General features: G+C 47.3%; 1 protein-coding gene across 1 annotated transcript; it reads left to right on the forward strand.

Moving 5' to 3' along the window:
- The first annotated feature begins 304 nt into the window (after positions 1 to 304).
- NPY4R2 (neuropeptide Y receptor Y4-2) lies at positions 305 to 6,880 on the forward strand. Its single transcript, XM_074337231.1, has 2 exons — positions 305 to 492; positions 2,830 to 6,880. The coding sequence occupies exon 2, from the start codon at positions 2,870 to 2,872 to the stop codon at positions 3,995 to 3,997; it is 1,128 nt and encodes a 375-aa protein (XP_074193332.1). The 5' UTR covers positions 305 to 492; positions 2,830 to 2,869; the 3' UTR covers positions 3,998 to 6,880.
- Positions 6,881 to 24,702: the final 17,822 nt, after the last annotated feature.

The raw sequence follows: 24,702 nt of genomic DNA on the forward strand, positions 1-24,702 counted from the left end.
TTTTATAACTGGAAGTTGGTATCCTTTGACCAATATCGCTCCATTTCCCCCATACCACAGCCCCTGGTAACCACTGCTCCTCTGTTTCTGTAAATTCAAGCCACGGAGATTTTACAGGAGAGTTGTGCATGTCCAAGATTTAGGAAGTGCCCTTGAAGCAGATTTGTTGCTTTCAGGAGGTCCTCCAAGCACAAGCACATGTGTGATTTTACAATGAGAGAGAGAGAGAGAGAGAGAGAGAGAGAGAGAGAGAGAGAGAGAGAGAGAGAGAGAGAGAGAGAGAGAGAGATCCAGTCTGCTGGCCTGCAGCTCCAGGCGGATGGTGTGGGCTGGCTCCCTGGGCAGGCGGCTGGGTCCCCAGGCAGCCAAGAGTCCTCCTGGGCGGGCAGGCGGCGAGGGCGGCGGCAGCGCAGGAGGGAGCTCAGCGGGCAGCCAGAGGACAGGCAGGGCGGCTCTGCTTCACACACAGAGTGCCGCGGGCCCCCGGAGCAGGTGAGGCCGGCGTGGGCCCTGCGGCATGCCCATTGGGTCCCAGGGACAAGGGGACCCGGACTCGGGTCCGACCCCCCCCCCTCCCACCGGGAAGCCTTGCTCGCCGCCTGCCGACAGGCGATTAGGGATGGGGCACGGGATGGGCTTCCCAGAGCCTGCGGCTCAGAGTTGCACAACGAAGGCTGGGGGTGCGGGGAGCACCCGCCTCTCATGTAGACTTCGACTCCCGCAACGTCAGTGTCCTCACCTGAAACTTGGGTGGCACGCTACCTCACCCTGTGAGTTGCGAGTAAAGAGGAGGTAAGGGGTGCATGGAAAGTGTCTGGGTACCGCGGGCATTAAGACAGGAGCTGTTTGCTGAAATTTCAGGAAACAAAGCAGATGTCCTTCTCTCCATTCTTACCTGATTGGGAGATTGATAATATTTGTATTATTTGTTAGCGTTCCTCTGACTAGTGGGGAAGGCAGGCTGCAGTGGAGGTGTTCCCCCAGCGTTTCAGGTGTTCCCACCTTGTCTTTGAGAGCTGGCTGGCAACAAGTTCTGGTGCTCACAGGCATTCTATTCATAGTGGTTTTGGTGATGGCAGTGTGACTTTGAGGTGTATCTGCATTCCTCGTGGTCACTTCCTCTGGTCTGGGAGGGACATGGCTGTACATACCGTCTTTGGAGCCCTGTTTGTAGCATGGGGCTTGGCACATGCTTATTGAGTGGATGAATGTGTGAAGTTGGGGGGAATTTCTGGAGCCCTGTCCATCTGGTCACTCTGCTCTGATCATGCTGCAGTTGGTCAATTTGGAATCCCTTGTGTGGCTTCCCGTCATTGACCCAGTCTTGGCTGGTGGTCGACCAGAGCCTTGGGATTTTTTGCTGCTTTGGGCACAATGCATCCCCCACTGTTTCAGGCAGTTGTGGCCATTTTTTGACTTAAATACTGGACCTTTCATATTTCATTTTGTCATGTTCATTTCAAAATGGCCCTTTTTGCCAGATGACTGTGGTGCCAGAAAAATCCTCTTGCTTATGAGATTCACTAAGCAAAATAATCGGACTGTAAAATTGCAGTGGACTTCATGCCTTGATCTTATAAATCGTCAAATGAGACTCATCTTTATAAACCAGATCAAATGCACAGTGACATTTCCTCATATGACAGCTGACAAATAGATTTTTACTGATCTCTGCTTAATTTTGGCCATACTCTAACAACTGCTTCTCTGACCATTATATGGGACTTAAAGAATATCTGAAATAGGGTATTCTTCTGTAAACAGTGTTTATCAAAATGGTCCATCAGCATGAACTTGTTAAAACAGTTTCTGGGCCCCATCCTACACTCACTTAACTGCATCTCCTGGTGAGAGGCTCTGGAATCTGCATTTTGACATGCTCCTGGAGTGATTCTGGTGTCCCCGGAGGTTGAGCGCTGCTTGTGGGATTAATGATGACTACAAGACTCATGAGGAAGGTGAGTCACAATGGTGTGTGTAATGACATGGTAGCTCTCCATGTCAAAATATCTGTCATTGGTATTACCACCTGGAGTCTCTAGAGTCCAAACTCTAATTTAGTCTTGGCAAAGGGTCCGTTATCTTGAGAAAGCACCAGAGAAAAAGGGACAGGCTGTGTCAGGGCATGGAGCTGTGGACCAGGCTGGTGTGTTTGGGAACTGCAAGCTGTTTCAGGTGACTAAAGCATAGGCATGGAGAGGGCCTATAGGGAGGATGGTGGACATCCCATGAAGTTGGTCATGCACTTGTGTACACATAGTGGGCAAGAGGAGAGAGCTGGTGTGCTGATGACCCAGTTTTTGCATACCTGGCAAGCTTCACTTTTGCCATGTGTCACCTGAGAAACAAGGCTGGTGGTGCAAGTGGTGGCTGAGACCAGGAGGGCTTACTGTGTGTCAGGTCCCAGGGTTTTGGTTCTATCCTTAAGGGCATGTTATGCCATGGAAAGACCAGAGCACATGATGGCATTTGCTTCTGTGTCTATTTGGATAAAATGTGACAAGGGAATTTCCATGCTACCTGAACAACTCTGTTCCTGAACTTTGCATACAACAATCCAACTTCCTTATCATCAAAACTGCATCAAACTTTGAGGTCAGGGGGAAATTTTGGAGCAAGTTCTGGCATCAGACAGACCTGGGTTGAAGCTGGGTCCCATTACTTATTAGCTGTGTGACTACGGGCAAGTTGTTTTTACATCTCTGAGTCTCAGGTCCTACAATCCCAGCCTTGGGGTTGAAGAAGTCATGACCATCTCTATCTGGACCCCACTTCTCCCTGGATTACACCCAGGGGGCATGATCCCTGAGTTGTTCCTTTGCTTTGCAGGTGTCATCACTGAATCTCCTGGAATCTTCTCACATGCACCATGAACATCTCTCACTTCCTGTCCATGCTGCTCCCAGGAACCTTGCAAGGTCAAAACAGGAGCATGCCAAAGGGCATCCTGTACAACTTCTCTGACCACTGCCAGGATTCTGTGGACCCGATGGTCTTCATTGTCACCACCTATAGCATCGAGACCATTGTGGGGGTCCTGGGCAACCTCTGCCTGATATGTGTGACCATTAGGCAGAAGGAGAAGGCCAATGTGACCAACCTGCTCATCGCCAACCTGGCCTTCTCTGACTTCCTCATGTGCCTCATCTGCCAGCCGCTCACAGCCATCTACACCATCATGGACTACTGGGTCTTTGGCGAGGCCCTTTGCAAGATGTCGGCCTTCATCCAGTGTATGTCAGTGACAGTCTCTATCCTCTCACTTGTCCTTGTGGCCTTGGAGAGGCATCAGCTTATCATCAACCCGACAGGCTGGAAGCCCAGCATCTCCCAGGCCTACCTTGGGATTGTGGTCATCTGGCTCATTGCCTGTTTCCTCTCCCTGCCCTTCCTGGCCAACAGCGTCCTGGAGAATGTCTTCCACAAGAACCATTCCAAGGCTCTGGAATTCCTGGCAGATAAGGTGGTCTGTACCGAGTCCTGGCCGCTGGACCACCACCGTGTCATCTATACCACCTTGCTGCTGCTCTTCCAGTACTGCATCCCGCTGGCCTTCATCTTGGTCTGCTACGTACGCATCTACCAGCGCCTACGGAAGCAGGGGCAGCTGTTCCACAAGGGCACCTACAGCTCGCAGGCTCGGCAGATGAGGCGGATCAACGGCATCCTGGTGGCCATGGTGGCTGCCTTCGCCCTGCTCTGGCTGCCCCTGCATGTGTTTAATAGCCTGGAGGACTGGTACCACGAGGCCATTCCTGTTTGTCACGGCAACCTCATCTTCTTGCTGTGCCACCTGCTCGCCATGGCCTCCACCTGTATCAACCCTTTTATCTACGGTTTTCTTAACACCAACTTTAGGAAGGAGGTCAAGGCGCTGGTGCTGACTTGCCAGCAGAGCACTCCTGTGGAGGAGGCTGAGCATCTGCCCCTGTCCACAGTGCACACGGAAATCTCCAAAGGATCCCTGAAACTCAGTGGCAGGTCCAACCCCATTTAGCCAGGTCCAGCGCTTCTCCCTGCCATGCCCATTGCCAGGCACCTTCACTTAGCTAAGTGGGCACGGGGCAAGCTGAGGGTGGCACTCCATCATTACTGGCTTTCTAGGGTCCAGATAGGCAGGCAAGAGCTCGTTTCCACATCTATTTGCAATGTGAAGCCTAACATTCAGACGGTTCAGCTATTTGTTTCTGGGGGGACTCTGAGTCTGGATTTTGCGGGTCACAGTATACCTCACAGCTTGAGCAGATGCCAGAGCCGGAGGTCGTCTGCTAGTAGCAGGCAGGGTTCATTCTGGCAACTCAGCAACAGATGCCTAGCCTGCAACCCCAGGGGTTTTACCTCTACCAATGAGGCTGCAAGGTCACTGTGAGGTGACGGAAGGAGCACGTGGAGTCAGAGCTTTGGACCTTGTTCAGCCCCTAACTTCTGTGAGAGATGATGTTTGTGGATGGGCTTCGTAAGTGATAACAAATTCTGTGGAAGCAAGACAGTGGGATTTCTGTTCTCTGCTTAGCACATCCAGCTGCGGAGAACGGATCCTGGTGGCTTTGGGTCCTCACACTCCTCTGCAGTAGGAAAATCAGCCCTGAGCAGCAGGAATTCCAGGACTCACATCCTACTCCTTCCCTTTTTTCTTTCACTACATTTGCCACCTAGTGTGGAAACACGCCTGCAAGTGTTTGCCCTTGAGGGTGACATATGTATTGTCATAGAGCTTGTGTCCTCTTTGCCTCGGACAAAAAGCTTTGCCATGGTAGGCTGTGGGGAAGGTGCCCCTGCTGAGTGCATAGCCAAGGGCAGGTGCCACGTGCCAAACTCCAGGATGGGAAGGGCTCAGGCTGCTGCAGCCACACTCCATCGCTTGCCCTTCCTTGCCTCCCCAGACCTCTCCTAATAAGGTAGCTGGCTAAGGACTCTGTGACTCTCCCCAGTCTCAACCCACTGCCAAAGCCTACAGTACAGGCTGTGACCCCAGCCTCCTTCATTCTACACTCTGACCACTGAACTCACTTTCCCTAGGGGACGTGCCATGGTTCTTCCAAAGCCTCTACATGACTTTGGGCCTCTTAGTAGCCTTCAGTAGTGGCAGGGGCAGGGAGTTGTTGGAGTCTAGATTAATGCGGCACTGGCTGGAAGGAGTGGGGATCCCCCTTCCTCCAGTCAGCCAGGGAAAATAGAGAAAGGGCTGCAATGCGTGTGACTATCTCACTGTGGAGGTCATAGCCCAGTCTTCTGGATGCTGAGCCAGATCCAAGGCTTCATCTGTGTGTAGACAAGACAGCTTGTCCTTGCAGGGAAGGAAATGTCAAGATTGCTCACTTGGATGGGCTGTCCAGGCCTGGATCTGCCTACTCAGACTCACACAACCTCCAGCAGAGTCGGCCCACCAGGACGTCCCCGGGCAGGGTATTCAGGTGTCCAGGACGCTGGAGGGGCCTCGCTGTGAGGTTCCTGGGACTGGCTTTACACAGGGGACCTGGCAAAGGGCCAGGCAGCAGGAGATCCAATAGCTATGTCTGACTGTCACTCTGGCCTGGCCCCTGACCAAGAACTTGTGCAGCCGACACCCAAGACAAGTGTTCTTTGAGCCACCAGCTCCCTTCCTGGAGTTATTTGTTTTGTTCCACGTTTTGGCCACATCTCTCATTCTGTTCCTTTGAGCCACTTTCTTGGATGCAGCTTGTGCTTATCTTGGTGCAATCTGCTGCTGGCTGATTCAGGTAACCACCTTCCAGCAAAGCTCAGGCCCCGGGTTCCTTTCCAGCAAGATGTCATTCACCAAGCTCCCCAAGGAATTGGGGGCTTCAGGCCCCTCCGGATCCCATGCAATTGCCTAGAGTTTGCTTCACATCACTCCTTTCAGTGGTGTCAAGACGCTTGAGGACAAGCATACTTTAGGGTGCTGGCAAGCTTGAGGAACAGGGGACCAGGCTGTTCATCTGGTGAAGGTGCTTGGCATTAGGGGGAGTGGGTGGAAGCCTCCCTGAGCATCTTCTGTGCTCCCCTCACATTGCGAAGGTTGACACAGCCCGCCTGGGTGGCTGTCTCTTGTTCCTGGTTCCTAATGATCCTTGGGCTTGCCTCGCTCCCAGCACCCTGGGAGCTTGCCGCTCAAAGTGTCATCAGTAGACCAGAAGCTTCAGCATCACCTGGAGCTTGTTAGACACGCAGAATCTCTGCTCCCACCCCAGAATGTTTCCATTGGAATTCGCATTTATCAAGATCTCCAAGTTAATGGTGCACACACTCAAGTTTGAGAAGTTCTGCTCTAGGAAACAGATTACCCTGGAGCTTGGAGTTACTTGCTGAGCACCTGTAGACACCCACTGTGGGAGCTGGAGGGGACCTTTCGGAATCCTAGTTCCTAAGGCTTTAAATTGGTATTGATGAAAAGGTGGATTCAGTTTTGGTTGTTTGTCTCATCTCCGGCCATATGTGGACATATTTCTTCTGAAACCTTTTCATTCCTTCAATAAATATTTGCCAAATGAACAGTTTGCATAGTTACCTTCTTATGAACATGCCCCTCTGAATTCTGCTGTTTCACCTAAACTGTATCAAGTTTTCCATCTCACTGGATATTATTTTTGACTCTTTATTATTATTAAGAGTTTAGAAAATGCTGCAGTGAAAGCAGGTTCTTCTGAACAGAATCTCTCTCATTCCTAGAGGAGCCTTCACTAGCCCAGCTAGTGGACCGCTCCCTGATTGTAGTGAGAAGAGCCCACCTTTAGAAAAGCACCGGTGCTGGAATTGGAGAGACTCACATCCAGAGTTCTTGGGAACCCTTAGTAGGTGCAAAGCCTTATCAAATCCTGGCTGTGTGAGTTTAAATCTTGTCTAACCCTAACATTTCCTTTTTTAAGAAATGACCTTGACTTGTTTTTTCCATTATAAAAGTAACCATATTCATTCTTGAATATATACGAAATATACAACAATAAAATAAGAAATCATGTTCCACCACTCAAACATAATCACTATTTATAATTTGAGGAGCTATTTCTTTAGTTTTTATACATTTAGAATGTTAAATTTTACTATTATTTTTCACATGTTTGAGCTCATACTGTGAGTGTATGCATATTTATATATAATATTTAAGGATTATTTTATATCGTTTTTTGCTTAAACTTATAGGACTTTTTATTCATTCAACAAATATGTCAGACACATGGTAGATGCTGGAGAGACAGTGGTAAATAAAATATACACTGTTCCTCTCCTCATGGAGCTTATAGTCCAGTGACTAAATCCATCCGTGTCCTTAATCATCACCTATTGTGGCGCATTTAAATGTTTCTAGACCTATTATATATAGTTCTGTGATGGGCTTCTATGCAGAGAACTTTTTCTGTATTGGGATTATTTCCTTAGGAGATTCCCAGAAGTGGAATTAATGGGTCAAAGGGCATGGATGTTTCTCAAGGCTCTTGATGTGTGGTGCTAAACATTTCCAAAGAGGCTGGAATGATTTGGACTCCTTGACGAGTGCCAGTTTCACGGTGCCTTGGCCACTGTTGGGGATTGCCATTAATGAGAACACCTCCATTGTTCACTAGGTCCCGTCCCCTCTCATCTACTCATGAACGTCATTCCAGCATCATCAGTTTTCTCGGCTCTCCTTTCTGCAAAACTCCAAAGGCTCGTCTAATCTTGAAGTTTCTCTTTTCTTTCCTTCCATGCTCTTTTGTACTCACCTGTTCATTTAAATAGCCCTTGCCAAAGTCGCAATGACCATGTTACCAAACCCCGTGGTCAATTCTCAGTCTCGTCTTATATGACCAATTAGTGACATTTGGCAGTTAGTAAATCCCTTCTCCTTGAAACTCTTTATGCTTGTGGCTTTTTTCAGAACACTACACTCATGGTTCTCTTCGCCTCCTTCTCACGCTCCTTTCTTAGACTCTCGTCTCCCTGATCTCGGATCATTGGTATGTCCCCAGGGAGCCATGAAGGCCCATTTGCTCTCATTCCCTAGGTTGGCTCATCCAGTCTTCAACACAACTGAATGTTTAACTGTCTAATGCTCCCAAATATGAATGTCCAGTCTGGACTTCTCCCTGTTCTGCGGATTTGTATGTGTCGCTACTGCTTTGTGTGTACTGGACATCCAATCGTCATCTCAAACTTGGCATGTTGCAAAGCAGACTTCTGATTTACCTCCCACCTCTTCTTTCTCAGTCCCCCTCTTTCATTAAATGAAGTGCCCTCTTTTCATTTGCTTGGGCCACAGTCTTTGGGATCTACCTTCTGTTCACAACCCACATCTAATTCATCAGCAAGTTCTGTAAGCTCCACCTTTAAAATGTTTTCAGAATGACAACTTCTTACCTCCCCTGTCTCTGCCACCTGGTCCAAGCCACTATCCTCTCTACCAAGATTATTGCAGTGGCTTCCTCTCTGCTCTCTCAGCAGAGTGACCCACTGAAGCCTGAGTCAGATTCTTCCTTACCTCTGGTCAAAGCCTGGCATTAGCTTTCCGACACTCAGAGCAAAATTCACTGTCCTCAGCCAGCCCGAGCTGGCTGTCTGCCTCTCTCTGACCTCACTTCTTACCACCTTTCCCCTCGCCCATCCCCTTCAGCAGTGCTGGCCTCTCTGCTGTCCCTTGAATCCTCTAAGACTGCTCCTACTTCAGCCCTTTGTACCTCCCACTCTGGCTGTTTGGAATGCTACCCCTGCTATCAATATTTTCACTCCCTTTCTCCCTTCACCTAAGTGAGCCTTTATCGGATGATTACTCCCTCAACTAGACATGCTCACACACACCTACTTACTTTCCCTATCAAGCATCTCACTACCTCTTCAGAAGGTAAACTCCCGAAGGCAGGGACCTTGTTTGTTTTATTCACTGTCTGGCTCTCAGAGTGCCTGCATATCTGTAGAGGAAATGCATTTAACAACTTTCATAGGAGATCAGATACCTCAAGCTCTTGTTTGTGGAGTGCAGGCGTTTGGTTTTGTAGGATGTGGGCCCCAGGTTTCACAGCCACTGGGAGCTGACTGTGTGATCCCAAGAGCCCCCACTGCATCTTCGTTTCTGATTCTTCACCTACAATGATACTGACTGTAATGTATTTGGTGTCCCAAACACTGTGCTGTATATTTAATATCATTCATTGTCTCTTTTCAACCCTAAGATGGGGCAGATGAAGAAACTGAGGCTTAGAGAGGAGAAAAACTATACTATGCAAGTTTTCAAAAAGAGCTAGATTTGACACCCAATCCGATGGATTCCAAAATCCAGGACTTGGACTGTTGGAAAGAAGGTTGCAAGAAACGTGAAAAAAGGTTGACCAGATGACTTCTGGCTGTCCTTCAGCTTTTAGCTGGGAAGTTTGAACTTTATAGGCAATGGAGGCACTGAAGGGTTTTGAGCAGGGGAATGGTATGGTTAGTTTACATTTAGGCAGAGTAGCTGGCTGAATTGGCCTGGGTTCCCCTAAAAGCAGAAGCTGAGGTAGAGACTTATGGGCTTTTCCTTTATTAGAGAATGCAATCCCAGGGAACAGATTGAAGGACTGGGGGAATGAGACAGGGAAGGACAGAGAGCTAGTTTGAAGATGTGTTATTGAGCTGGATGCGTTTAAGAGGCATCTGGTTACTCAATCTTTTGTGTAAATATCTCAGTTCAGTCTGCCTGGAAGGAGGAAAAGTAAGCATTTATCCATTGGCTCCTGTATTCCACTTGCAAAGGTTCACCCCACGGACTTATGCACTCATAGACATTAAACATACCTTCACACGAACAGAGCAGCTCCGAGGAGAGACAAGAAGATGTATTGTGAGGGCACGAGGGGAGTGGCATCAGTTTGCACTTGTGGAAGGCTGGTCAAAGCTTTGCTGAGCTGGAAGCTTCAGGGGCCACTAGTCCAAAAAAGCAGGTGAAGACGAGAGGATCTGAAGTAGGGCACATGCAGCCTCTGATGTGAGGCAGAGCTGGAACTGGGATGGGAGGTGTTATGGGTTGAATTGTGTCTCTTACAAAAACAAATTTATATGTTGAAATCCTAACACCTTACTTGGAATGTGACCTTATTTGGAAATAGAATCATTGCAGATGTAATTAGTTAAGATGAAGTTATACTGGAATACAGTGGGCCCCTAATCCAGTATGACTCATGTCCTTATAAAAAGAGGAAAATTGGATACACACACACACACACACACACACACACACACACACACGGAGAATGCCGTGTGAAAATCAAGACAGAGATCTGGGTGATACGTCTATATGCCAAGGGAGGCCAGATTGCAGGCACACCACCAGAGGCTGGGGAGAGGCAGGGACAGAGTATCCCTCACAACCCTCAGAAGGAACCAACCCTGCTAACACGTTGGTTTTGGGCTTCCAGCCTCCAGAAATTTGAGACAATGGATTTCTGTTGTTAATTTTGTGATACTTTGTCGTGCCAGGCAGGCAAGAACGCAGAAGCGGAAGTGGAGTTAGAGAGGAGAGAATGGATTAGAAAGATATTTAGGTGTCGAACGGACGGGATGACTTGGGTGTGGGAGGGAGAAGGATGATTCCGGGGTTCTAGAGTTAGGCAAGGGAGTAGGTGTCTGCTCTGGTTCATTTAGTGAGATAGAGCAGGGTTTCCTTTGAGTGTGTGTGGGGGATGAAGAGGGGGGTGGGTAGTTTGTCTTTGATCATGTGGTGTTTGAGGCACTCTTGGGCATGTAGATGGACTGTCAGATACTTGAATTTGGAGCTCTGGGGAGAGCTTTGGCCAAGGCCTTACTCAGCTGTGCAGAGGGCAGGGCTGGGATGTAGCCAGACTGGAAGGTGGGAGGATCTGAAGCTGGGCATGGGCCAAAGGAAGTTCAGTTTCCTAGAACTGAGTCTGGTGATAGGACGCTGAGCTCAGCAAACAAGCTGGTGTCCTGGGACACGGGTAGGCAGTGTCCAGCAAAGAGGCCCTGGGGGACAGGGTGGAGTAAGCCAGGCATAGGAGCTATTTCCCCAGACCTGAACTTAGAGATGACACAAGGTAAATTGCCCTTCACCTGATTTGTGTGGCCTCACTTCTTTAAAGAATCAAGGACACCTTCAAGGTCAAGCTGTTTGGCTGAAGTTGGGAGTTGCTGCTGTGATTTACTGCTTTGCAGGGATACAATGATGCTGGAAAAATTCTGAAAAGACCTGAAAGATCCTCAAAGAAGAAATCTTGGATTCTTACACCTGCTGAGAGATAGTCTGGCAGTGGAGGAATGAGCAGAGCTGTCATCTCTGTCTTAAAGTGGGTAATGCTGCAATGGACAGACAGCCTGTAGTGACAAGGTCCTTGGCCTGGCCCAATGGTAGGGCTTCTTCCCAGAGTATCACTTTAAGATTTTGATACATCTTACAACTGCTGCAAATCTACAGACATAAACCAGACTGGCGATCCCGGGTCTTGAGAAGACACCGGGAACGGGTTTGAAGAACATTTTAAGGTGCCTTCTTAGCCAACAGCAGCCAAGCACTTCCTACTTGGGCACCTGAGCAGGCACCAGCAGGTGAACTTGCCCATGAACCACAGAGCAAGAGGGTGCTTGTGAATGTGGTTGTGTAATTGTGGCCCTTGAGGGTTCTAGTTGTTTAAATGTCACCATTTATTTGCAACTGATTCCCATCTGACTCTGAAAACAGTTTATCAGTACAGTTGGGTACCAGCACAAAGCTCTCTTAAAATACATTTCCTTTCATTCATAAAGCTAGTAATGGGGCATTTGATTAATCAGTCTTTCAACTGCCAAGGAAACCATACTGAAAATAGGGCATGCATGCAGAACAAAGAACTTGAACTCACTGGTGAAAACCCTGTGATAACCATATCTCCCTCACCAGATAGTGTGCTCTGTGACAGCCAGCAGCCTGTTGCCACCTTGTAAATATCATTTGCAGCCCCTTGTGGGTTTTATGCCTTTGAGGTGTGAGTGGTGGGAGGTGAGGAGGTGGTGGTGGTGGTGGTGGGGTAGGTGGGTCATAGATCTACAAAGGGTTTCCCAAAGCGAGACTTCCTTTTCCTCCCTTTTCTTTTACAGACCCACCTACCTGTTCAACTTACACACATGGAACAAGTAGGAGCCTTGTGCCTTAACTGGGCAGGTGTGAGCACAGTCTTTTCCCCAGGTTCCTGGATGCTTGCTGTGTTCTGCCAGCTGGCGGTGGGGGGCGGGGGGGGGCTCAGTCACAACCTGGTCGAGGGAACACTGAAGTTTCTCATCAGTATATTTAACTATTCAGGCATAATGGCCTTCACCACCTTTTGTCAAGCACATAGCTTTAAAACAGTTAAATGTAACATGGTTTATATAAGGTAGTGGGTATTTCACCATCTGTGAGATCTGCCGTCTATGGCTGGGGGCAGGGCAGGAAGGCCTGGAGCCTGAGCTCTGGGGTGGGGGTGTATGCAGCTGGTGCACTTCACCCGCATTCATTGGCACCTTCTCTGCAGATGGCATGACTGACATACCTCCAGATGGACAGGTATAAAAACAACTACCATGTGCAATGATAAGTGCAATCAGGGCAAGGAGGAGCTGTCAGTCATTCTCCAAGAGGGCATTTGGGAGGATGTGTCTGTGAGCTCACCGGCCAGGCAGGATGGGAAAAGGCTCACATTGTGGTGAGCAACGGTGGGAGACAGCAGATCCAGTGCATTTGGGGGTGGGGCTGCTGAGGGCAAGCCTGGATGGAGAGGTGAGATGGAAGATGGAGAGGTGAGATGAATGTGGAAGGCCTCGCATCCCAGGCTGAGCTGGCTTTTCCTTAAATATTTTTTTTAAATAAATTTTTTATTGGGGAATATTGGGGAACAGTGTGTTTCTCCAGGGCCCATCAGCTCCAAGTCGTTGTCCTTCAATCTAGTTGTGGAGGGCGCAGCCCAGATCCAAGTCCAGTTGCCGTTTTTCAATCTTTAGTTGCAGGGGGCACAGCCTACCATCCCATGTGGGAATTGAACCGGCAGCCCTGTTGTTCAGAGCTTGCGCTCTAACCAACTGAGCCATCTGGCTGCCCCCCAGGCTGAGCTTTTTGACTATGTTAGGCCGGTGAGGGGAAGTCACCAAGGGCTCTCAGTGAGGGGTGCCGTGGCTAAATTTGAAGTTAGGAAAGCTGCCTTTGGCTGCAGTGTGCAGAAGGGGTTGGTGGTGATAGCTAAAGTGTTCAGCTGATTCCTACTGTAGCTATTCTCTGTCAGCTGGCCTCACAGGGAAGCTGGTTTCCTGCAGAGCTTCAAGGAAGCTGGCTGTAGCTAAATCCTGAAGACTATCAATCTTAGGGAACACTGCCATGTCATAAGCTGGAACCCTAACCCTTGACCATGTCAGTCAAGACTGCTGCTCCCCAACTATAAATGCTGAGCTGGAAGAGCAGTGCAGATGGCCAGAGTTCTGCCACACCACATGATCATATCCCAAGTCCTGAACCCACCAGGAGAGGGGCTGGTGCCTCCCTGATCATACAAGCCCAAGTTTCAGGTCCCTCTCTTGGAGTCTGACAGCAGCCCAGCTAGATCCCCATGCATTGCCCTGGAATGGGTCAACACAGTGTTCCTGAGCTTATCTCTGTGGGTTCCCCTCACTAAATCCTGCGCCAGCAGGCATTGTGTGTGCTGCCAGGTAATTTTCCCTTGTTTGCTTAAGGAGTTTGGGGCCTTAAGGCCATTTCCAAAGGCTTTTGGTTGAGCTTGCTAATTGGAGGCTGCCTTCACTCACAAGCACAGCGTCCTGACAAATGGGGTTTAGAGGATGATGAGACTATGTAGGGCGTCGTGGTGATCAGGGCATTTACTGCTGTGCCCCTCAACCTTGTCCTCAGGCTTTCTGTCTCCTACCCAGATCCCCTCCCCATATTACCGAGGCCCACCCTCCAGCCCAGAAGTTATAAGGGCTCTGTGTCTAGTTCTGAGCCCACAGGGCATGGTTTGTTGTCCAAAAGGGGAGACTGGATGTCATAGAATCCTAGTCACACCATGGTAGCCATCTTTTCATTGTTCTATGGATTCCATGTCACCAACCCTGAGAAAGGTCTGGAAGTCGCTGACTCTGAGTCTCAGTTTCCATATTAGTCAAATGCGGGATTTGGACCAGAATATTTTCAGGATTCTGTGCTGTTTTAGAAGGTCCATAATTTCTTTATCTTTTGTGGGAAGTAGAGTAATTTTGTAGCTTTCTGACCTCTCCATGAAATGGAGCAGAGTCAGTACGGGGACCAAGGAGTAGAATTCTCAGTATATAGTAGGAGTTACCTGACTCCTGTTAAATTCATAGTCTTCTTTCATGAGGACTGTCCTGAGTTTTCCGGCCTGACATGCCTAGGCCATAGCTCGATTCCGTGGCTCAGTTAGTTAATTTAGTTACTTAAGTTAGCATTCACCATGTAAGAGCAGTGCAATTGGCTATTACAGGCCAGACAATGCCCTCATTAGTCAGAGTTATTACTGAGCACTGATGAACACGTGGTGCTAGACAACAAGCCGTAAGTGTCCAAAATGTTGAGAAAATGTCAGTGACCCTTGTCATACTATCACCAGCTTGCCATGCCTGGCTCCAGCGTTTGGGCCTCTGTCCAGCATTGCATTCCATGACGCTCCCTGACCCCGAGTGTCAGTGCTTGAGCTTTGCCAGGCAGCTTCTCCTTGGGGCCCTAAGCCTCCTCCTCCCTCCTGCCTCTGTTAAACTGGCCTGAAGCTCAGGACTGGGGAGTGTCGAAGTATCTGATTCTGTGGGAGGGTGACAAATCCAAAACATGTGAGGATTACCCCTTTTGGGAACGTTCCATAATTAATGACGTTTCAGTTCTCTAGTCTCCCAGCTTAGCATCCTCAAAGTCACCTCCATGCTCTCTTTCTCTACAGGCTCTGTCCTTCCAACCTGTACACTTGGGGAAGCCCCACCTTGGAAACATTCTTCCCATGACTCTGCCAACCTCTTTTGTTGGATCTTCTTCACTTCAAAGCCAAGTTCCTCTGAGAGTATTCTGCACTGCTGGCCACCACTTTCTCACCTCTGCTTCTCAACAGATGGGTGTTTTTATCCACAGCTGCTGAAATTGCTGTCCATAAAATCAGGAATGATCTCCACATGGTTTGGGTTCTCCCCTTACTTGATCTTTGCAGCATTTCATTCTTGACATCCTGCCCCTGAAGTACCCTCTTTGGTTAGCTTCTATGACATGACTTCAACCTCATTCTCCTAACACTGGCTGCTCCTTCTCAGGCTCCTCTGGCCCTCAAATGTCAGGCTTTTCCTGGTTCACCTTGGCTTTTGTGTCCTACTTGGCCCACTCCCCATGAGCAATTCCATTATGTTCCTGTGCCTTCAACTGCCACTTACAAGTTGACAGTCCCCAAATTATGCCTCTTCCAAACTTTACTTCCCATTGGACATCACCACCTAAGTGTCCCCCACATACCTGAAGTGCAAATCCAAAGTAAAATATGAGTCCTTCTCTTGGATTCCTGCTGGATTTTTCATCACAGTTTCTCCTATCACCAATCACCTGCTTGCCTAATTTAAGCATGTGGTTCATTCCTTTACCTCTGGACTATTGTAAGAACCTCCCTCAATTGGAGGTATTTCCACCTCCAATCTTGCTGCTCAGTGGTTCTTTCTCTACTCCAGTTACAAACTTGACCTTGACACTCTCATTTGGCAGTTCCCACCATCTACAGGCTGGAATCCCAATGATTTTACATGGCCTTTGGGCAATTCATGGTCTGCCTCTAGCTGGCCCTCCCATCCAACAGACTCCTTATTTTCTCAAACATGCCACGCTTTGTCCAAATTGATGCTTATTGAATCCCTGTGCACTTTCTAAGTCTACCTTCTCTGAAAAATACTCCTGGCTCCCTTCTCTCATTGTCTTCATGCCCAGAGCACTTTGCAATGGCTCTGACAGACACTTAGGGAGTCTTAGGACAGGCAAGAAGAAAGGGTGTCTTTTTTCCTTTCCACTTGGCTGTAGCTCCCTTAAGCAGAAGGACTGGGTTTTTATTTTCGGTACAGCCAGCACAGTCCCTGGCCCTGAACAAATGCCCCTATGCAAGTACAGTATGCAGGAGTCTATGGTGAAGAACACACAAATGAATTTTGAAGCTTGGAGGTGACCTGGGCCTCAGGGAAGAGACCAAGAAGACTTGGGTTGGCAACCTCTTCTTCTCTACAGTGCAGCTAGCTAGTCAAGGCTACAGTGGTGTCCAGCAACGGCATGTACAGAACAGCTCTATACAGAGCATTTAAACCAAGCTTTGACATCTACGGAAATGGGGCCTTCTGTCTGTTTTTCATATTTAAGAAAGTAGGACATATAATATAAATTAAGCTCAAGGGGGGACGAGGGAAAAAGAGGGCGGTGAGGGAGGGAGCGTGAGTGGGAGCAATGGAAGAATCATGGCTGAGCACTGTCCTCTGTAAATTCCTTGGACATGATGGAGGCAAGTCCTCTGTCTGGGTTCAGTACTTTATCATCTGGTCATACTTCCACTTTTCCCCAGGCAGAACTGTTGACACAGGAATCTACAACATTTATATATATCAACACAGAAACCAAATAATAAATGCTTGTGTTCCTGTGTAAATATGCAAACTTCCTTATGCAGACAGGGGTAAGCAGACATTCGGCTTAGAAATATTTGGTTTTGGGGACTATTTAACAAATGCAGGTCCGGACGAGATGTGGGCTGCTGCACCCTCTTGCTGGTGGTCAGGTGCCTGGACCCATCTCTTTGTATCAGTCTCCCCGTTGTATCAGTCTGCTGTGCTCTGAGCATTTCAATGGTCACTGTCATTCACTTCATTGAAACTAACACATTCTTTAGTGTGTACTGGTGTACTTAACAGTGATAGGCAATGGATTATGTGTGAGTCATCAGTGAATGGGGGTCTTCAGTCAACATCATCAAACACCTACCCCTACCAGGTGGCAGACATGTGCCAGGCCCTGGAGCTACAGAAGGCAAATGTGTAGAAGGCACCTGGAGGAGCTCACAGCTTATAAGGGAGACCTACATTTGATGGGAAGATTATTCCCCACTATTTGTAAGTACACTTACTCATTCATGGAAAAAAATAACACAACACAACACTGGAAGGAAATGCACCAGTTATCAAGGGATTGTAGTGATTTTTTTGTTGGTTCTCTTTATATTTTCCACAATTCCCAAGTTTTCTACAATAGACAGACATTACATTTATAATTATAATATATGTTTAAATCATTTATGCCCGAGTAGAAAAGCCTGTTATTAAGCTCCGCAGGGTCCCCAGGGTTCTGCTGTTTTCTCAGGAGGGCCTGGTTCTGATAATTCCTTTAGGAGAGCTACTTAAAATTGAAGTGAAGGGAAACAGAATATGCAGATGTCAACTCAAGGTAGCTGCCCCCTATGCGATGCCACCAGGATTCCCCAATTTGGGGTTTAGTGAAAGGGGGAGACTTTATTTAGTGAAAACAGCTCAATGATGATACAGCTCAGCTGTGTGACAGCTCAGGCATGAGCGAGCTTGGGTGAGGCAATTCAGACGTTAGAGGCTCTAGTGCTGTGGCTTCAGCTTTGGTGCTATGAGCTCCTGCCAGGGAAATGCAGTTTTTGATGGAAACTGAAAGTGCACTCAGTTGAGGCAGAGGTGAAGCTGGCTTATACAGAGGAGTTCCTGCCCTTGGTTCCTGATTGGTCCATTATCACGCAAATGAGGACTCCAAATCCTCACAGTTTGATTGGTCCAAAAAGTGCTATCCTGATTGGTTGGAATGAAGCCACTCTGAGTGGTTGGTAAACATGCAAATGAGGATATAGCAGGTGGCACAGCTCTGACTGGACAGCAAAAGTCTCAGTCCTGTTGGTCAAATTTTAATTCTAGGACTCCCTTAGAAGGGTCAACTCAGATGGCAGGAGGACAGTGCAGGAGGCTTGGCAGCTCAGTCTGTGACTTTTCCCTGAAATGCAGCGTGCGTGAAAGGTTTCTGTAAACAATGGCTGCCAAACTCTGATCATGAATTTTGGGCCCAGTTAATCACAAAGAGTCCTTGTTTGCAGGCATATTTCTCTTCAAAGTCAACACACATTTCTAAGCTTCTGATACATTTTGCATTACTACTTTCCAGCAAGGCTGTGCTGATTTGCCTTTTCCTCCAACAGCCCATGTGAGAGGAGCAAAGGTTTGGAGTGGACACATTGGTTCTGAGGGCACGAGTGTTCTGTCCAGTGACATTTAGTGGCAGGCTTAATTTCTTCCCACAGGACACTTGCTGATCTAGTCACAAAGGCTCCTGCTCATTTCCCATCTTATCTGCAAACATCCAGGCCGGGTTAAGAGATCAGAAATACATGTATTTTGACAAAGGACTGGAACACGCTTCAATCAGCCCTAAGCAATACTATCTCCCCGAGCAAAAGAGTCCTGCCATTGCTCTGAACCTTCCTCTACCTCTGTCAGAAGTGTTGGGGTCTGTCTGAATGAACTATTATCTCCAGAGTGATGACATGAAGTTTGCATCAGGTGTGACCTTGGGCAGGTGATTGCCTTGTCCTGGGCCACAGCTTTCTCAGCTATGTCCTTCCAGCTTAAACATCCAGTCATGCTTGAACCGTACCATTGGCTCTCTGGGTATCCAGTCTGCTGGCCCAGTCACCCTGCAGATTTTGGAGTTGCCAGCCTCCATAATATCATGAGCCAATTCCTTGAAGTAAATCTATATCTATCTATCTGTCTATCTATCTGTCTATCTGTCTATCTATCTATCTATCTATCTATCTATCTATCTATCTATCTATCATCTATCTATCATCTATCTAATCTACCGCTACCGCTACCGCTATCTCTATCTCTATAGCTATAGCTATATCTGAGAGAGAGAGAGAGAGAGAGAGAGAGAGAGAGAGAGAGATCCTCTAGGTTCTGGTTCTCTGGAGAACCCTGTCTCATACAGAGAGGGTGGGAAACACCTTACTCTCAACTGTGATTTACTTCCTAATTTCTCCTATTTATCACTTTCTTTTCAGGCTAGAGAATGTCCTCCTGTCCCCATTGGTGCCCACAGTCGCTCTCCCTGCTGAGTCCTTCTTGGTTGCTCTCCTGGGACCAACTTGTGCATCCGTTTTGTTTAACCTGTAGGGCAGGGCTAATTAAACGCTGCCCTATGTCTTTTCTCAGTTTCCTGTGTTCTGCCTTCTCTCCCTCACACAGCCTAGCGCCTGATGCTGCCTCCTGAAGGGGGTACCCACATCCTCTTGGGCATTCAGAGCACAGGGCTGGTGTTTGCCCTGTTATGACTGTAGCACAGGCACCATGCAAACATGCCCTGGTGATTTAACTCATCTGTATATCCCAGATACAGGTGCAGTCTCTACAAAAGAAAGGATATGGGAAATATTTTTACTTTTCTATCTTCCCAGAGTTGCTGAACTCCATACCTCCCTGGTGTCTCAGCAACTGTCCCCTGAGAGACATACTGTGGATGTGGAACCAAGTGCCCTAGGCCGTGGATGTGCCCTTGCTCAGATTTATGGATTTTACATGATTTAGGGTCTGGTGGTACTCTGAGGAGCAATGTTTTTGATGAGTGGACCACTGACATCATCTTATGAATATTCATGAGTCTCTGTGCTCTGATTCCAACATGAATTTCCTTTCCTTTCCCAGAGGAGAGGGATTTCAGTGCTGTCTGCCTGAGGATGGGCTGACATGCTTGTCAGTTGGGCCTCAGAGGATAAGAGATGGCTGGGACCCAAGACCCCAACTAGCTGCTGAATGGAATATTGCTGGATGGCTGAGGACCATATGACCTATCCCCTCCTATACATATTCCTTTTTTTATTGTGATAAAATATATATAACATAATATTTACCATTTTAACCATTTTAAGTGTACAATTCAGTAGCATTAAGTACATTCACATTGTTGTGTAACCATCATTATGTTTTCCCAAATTTTTTCATCATCTCAAACAGAAACTCTGTAACCATTAAACACTAATTTCCCATTCCTCTCTCCGCCAGTTTCTAGTAAACTCTAATCTACTTTCTATCTTTATGAATTTTCCTAGTTTAGATATTTCATGTAGGTAGAAACATACAATATTTGTCCTTTTATATCTAGCTTATTTCACTTAACATAATGTACTTAAGTTTCATCCGTGATGTAGTATGTATCAAAACTTCATTCTTTTTTATGGCCGAATAATATTTCATTGTATGTATATACCACATTTTGTTTATCTGTTCATCTGTTGCTGGATACTTCGGTTGTTTACAACTATCTATGTATTTTGAGCATTAAACCCTTATCATATACATGAGTTCAAATATTGTATTCTGTAGGACAGGGACATATTTTTTGGGGGGATATAATTCACCCCAAAAGGATTTTACCAGGATAAAAGACATAATAATAGCAGGACAACCTCTTGTAAACTAGGGCATATGGTCAACTAGATTGAAGACTCTGGATTTTACCTTATGTAAGGGGACTGCCCATTTTCTCCATCGCAGAGAGCAGAAGCCCCCTCCCCTCTTTCCACCTTACTATGCCTCCTTGGGCTAGGCCAGGGTCTGGCTCACATGGTGTGAGGACAGAGTCCCAGAGAGCAGTTTCCAGGCTCTCAGCCTCCCGTGGGGAGGTGCTGGCTCAGGTAGGATTGACCGTCAACTGTGATTGGTTGGCTGTCAGCTGTAACCGGTTAGCCAATTGGCTACTGATGTAACTGCGGGGCTGCATTGATTGGTTTGTTGGTTGGCAGGCAGAAAAGTGAATGGCGGACTGCGGATTGTATGGCTACTACTGCGTGTTGTCTCCCCAGCTGCAAGAGAAAATATAGTGGTATGACTCCCCTATCTATGGCTCCGTGTGTTGTCATGCAGGACAGCCTGCGGGGTCTCTGCTCCCGCTCCCCACATAAGAATGCAGGATATGGCCAGGCCCAAAAGGAACACCCACGGAGCCATAGGTAGGGGAGTCATACCACTAAGGTCTCACTGGAGGCTGGGTTCACACGACGTGCAACCTCCTGTCCGCTTTGCTGCCAACCGACCGACTCTCCTCGAGTCTCCTCTGTAGCCGCGGCAGTTATATTAGTGGCCAATGACTCAATGGTTACAGCTGATGGCCAACTAGCCACAGCTGACGGCTATCTACTACCCAAGACAGCACCTTTCCACATGAGGCCGAGAGCCTGGAAACTGCTCTCTGGGGCTCTGTCCCCACAGGGTGTTCCCTTTTGGCCTAGCCATATCCTGGGTTCTTATGTGGGGAGCGGGACCAGAGGCCCCGCAGGCCGCCCTGCACGACACATGGCCTCCCAAACCTGACAACTCCTCTTACAGATGTGGCAGCTCAATTATTGTCTCTCCATGCCACAGAGAGGCAGGGAAGAACTCGGATCCCTTTTGTGCCTCTCACCAAAAGCTTCCCATCCTCCTATAATAAGCCCATCAGTTGTCAGAATCCACGTGCTTTTTGACCTATGCCAGATGTGCTTCTTCAGTTTTCCCTAGAAGTCATGAGGCGGAAACCAGCCCTCCTGATGTTTGTTTACCCTCTCAGAACTCAAAGGAAGGGTGAGAGTTGGGGGAGGGCTGGAAGATAAGTCCACCTGGAGACAGAGCAGGGATACAGATTTCAGAGGGAAAGCAGTGAGAAGTTCTAGAGTGCTAGTGGAAACATTTAGTCTTCTGGAGGAGGCAAGAAAAGCCAGGGAAGGTAGATGACCTGGGAGGCCTGAGATGACGGGGAGAAAATCTAGGGGTAGAGTGAAATATGGATATCTGGGGGCTGGAAAAGGGGATCTAGGAAATTTCACATTTCTCTTTGTCACCTAGATGCTGCTTGTGTAGCCCCTTATGTGGCATGACAAAAACTTCTGGTTTAGTTTTACCTCCATGGCACCTTGCTTTAAGAAAAAGTCTCCTTCATATCAACATTCTGTGATTCTGGTGTGGATAATAATAAAGAGACTCCCCTTGTCCCACCACAGGGGGTCAGATGACACACACTGGCCAATCAGAATGTCTCATAACCTTGAAGGTGCTTATTAGCTCAGGGCTCAGCATGTAACACAGCAGGGCCAACCAGAGTCTATTTTTAGGAACTGAGAATGAACCCTGGATGGGGTCTACTCTGTCTTTCTATATGTACTGTGAGGGCTATGTAAACTGGGGGGCTTCTGCACCGTCTTGCTGTATCATGGAGAGAATGTGTTTGAAACTGAAGCCACACAGAGGCCTGTAGAGTCTAGAGTTAGAGAGAGAAAGTCTGAGGCCCTTGCTTGAACTCCTGGGCTCAACAGTACCTCAAAGTCCTGGTCATAGATTTTCCAGTTAGGTGAGCCAACAAGTTTGCTCTGAGTATCTTTGTAGAGGATTAAAGATGGCCACCACATCTTTGACAGGGCTCCCCTTGAAAGGTGGGGTGAATCCAAGGTGATCATCTAAGCCAGAGGCTCATGGGGGATAACTGGGTCCTGGGGAGCACTGTCAATGAGGCTGTGCAGCATGGTGGGAGGAGGGAGCAGTGGTCGGACTCTGAGAAACAGGAGGAGGAGATGCTTATTACATCACGATCCCTTTTCATACTCACTCAGCCTTCAGAGGTAGGCATTGCTGCTCTTATCCCAATGAGGAGACCGAAGCTACGGAGAGGAAGGCCAAGGCCACCCTGTAAGCAAATAGCCAGGTCTGGAGTCCACATTCGCCTCTCGCCAAGTCAATTTTCCTGATAATGAGGTGGTGACCACTGTGCCCTCATGGCCTCCCCTGCCTACCCCACCCCCCTGACTCCTGAATTATCCTGCACAGATCTCATTATGCCTGGAGCAGGGAGTGTGGCTCCAGCCGCATCCACCTCGGCCGCATAATGAGCACCCTAATTTGATTGGCTCCAAATGAATGTGATGCAAAATTAAAAGATGCCAGAAGACACTGCCATAAATCGAATGAGTTGTCTTCAATTTATTATGTTTTGAATACAATTAGATTTCTCCTCCAATCCTCTCTGAATATTAATCCAGCTTCTGGCTACAGAGCAATAACTGGAAGGGGCTATTATTGTTGACTTTTAGCCTCCACTATCCAGCTTGGGCTCCGGCAAAAACACTGGATGGAAAACCTCAGCTTAAGTGTGGGGAGGTCAAGAGAGTTCAAGGCCAGCTGCCAAGCCTCCCGCCCATGAGCCAGCATATTTCCTGTTGGAGAAAGGATTCAAAGCAATGTACCCAGTTAAAATGGTTTAAAATTATTTTTAGTGCATAAACACTTCAAGAGACTACATTGAAGGGAGTGTTGGAGTCATGGATTTTGTTGTGTCACAGGCAGCAGGAGACATGGTGGCTGAGGTCTGGGTTCAACCTGGCTATGAGCTCCATGTAACTAGGGTAAATCACCAACCTTTCCCAGCCTTGGTTTCCCTGTTTGCAAAATGAGGGAACTGGACTCCAAGAAAATTTTTTGGTTATTTTAAAAAATTTATTTTACCTCCTTTTATTGGCATTAATTATTTTTATAACTACTTTTATTTTTTTAAATAGATTTTTGTTAAAAATATAGCTAACATACAATATTAGTTTCAGGGGTACACCATAGTTATTCAACATTTATATACCTAAAGAAGTGGTCACCATGAAAGTCTAGCAACCATCTGACACTGTACCACTTGTGTACTATCACAATATTACTGACTATATTCCCTATACTGTACATTACATCCCCCTGACTTATTTGTTTTATACCTGGAAATTTGGACCTCTTATTCCCCTTGAACTTTTCCCCCTTCTTAGTTTTTCAATTACACTTGCCATTTAATATTATTTTGTATTAATTTCATGTGTAAAGCATAGTGGTTGCACATTTATATAATTTAAGAAGAGATCTCCCTGATGAGTCTGGTACTCACCTAGCACTACACATAGTTGTTACCATAGCATTGACTATATTCCCTATGCTTTACTTTACTTCCCCATGACTATTTTTTAACTACCAATTTGTACTTCTTAATCCCTTCGCCTTTTTCACCCTGCCCCTGACCCCCTCCTATCTATCACCCCAATAAATCTAAGACCCATCTGATACCATACATAGTTATGTCTATATTATTGACTATATTCCTTATGCTATGCCCTGCATCACCATAATTACTTTGTAACAACCAATTTGTATTTCTTAATCCCCTCCCCTTTTTTCACCCACACCCCCATCCCTCTTCCCATCTGGCAACCATCAAAATGTTTTCTGTATCTGAGTTTGTTTCCATTTTGTTTGTTTATTTTGTTTTTTAGATGCCACATATAAGCGAAATCACATTGCATCCATCTTTCTCTGACATACTCCACTCAGCACAATATCCTGTAGGTCCATCCATGCCGCCACAGATGGCAGAACCCATTCCCTTCCATGGCAGAGCAATATTCTATTGTATATATGTACCACCTCCTCTTTATCCATTCATTCATCGATGGACACACAGGCTGCCTCTACATCTTGGCCATTGTAAACAATGCTGCAATGAGCATATGGATAAGCATGTCCCCTCAAAGTAGCATTTGGGATTTGTTCAGATAAATACCCTGAAGCGGGATTACTGGGTCTTTCTTTGTCTCTTGTTATAGTTCCCCACCCTTTTTTTTAATCTTTCTTTTTTTTAAACTTTTGTTTATTTAAGTGTGTTTTTTTCGGGACCCATCAGCTCCAAGTCAAGTAGTTGTTCCAATCTAGTTGTGGAGG

The sequence above is a fragment of the Rhinolophus sinicus genome, linkage group LG07, assembly GCF_036562045.2.
Source record: "Rhinolophus sinicus isolate RSC01 linkage group LG07, ASM3656204v1, whole genome shotgun sequence".
Lineage (NCBI taxonomy): Eukaryota > Metazoa > Chordata > Mammalia > Chiroptera > Rhinolophidae > Rhinolophus > Rhinolophus sinicus.

Bases quoted from the DNA above. Each gene is read 5' to 3' on its own strand.
- NPY4R2 (XM_074337231.1), top strand. From the start codon at position 2,870: ATGAACATCTCTCACTTCCTGTCCATGCTGCTCCCAGGAACCTTGCAA.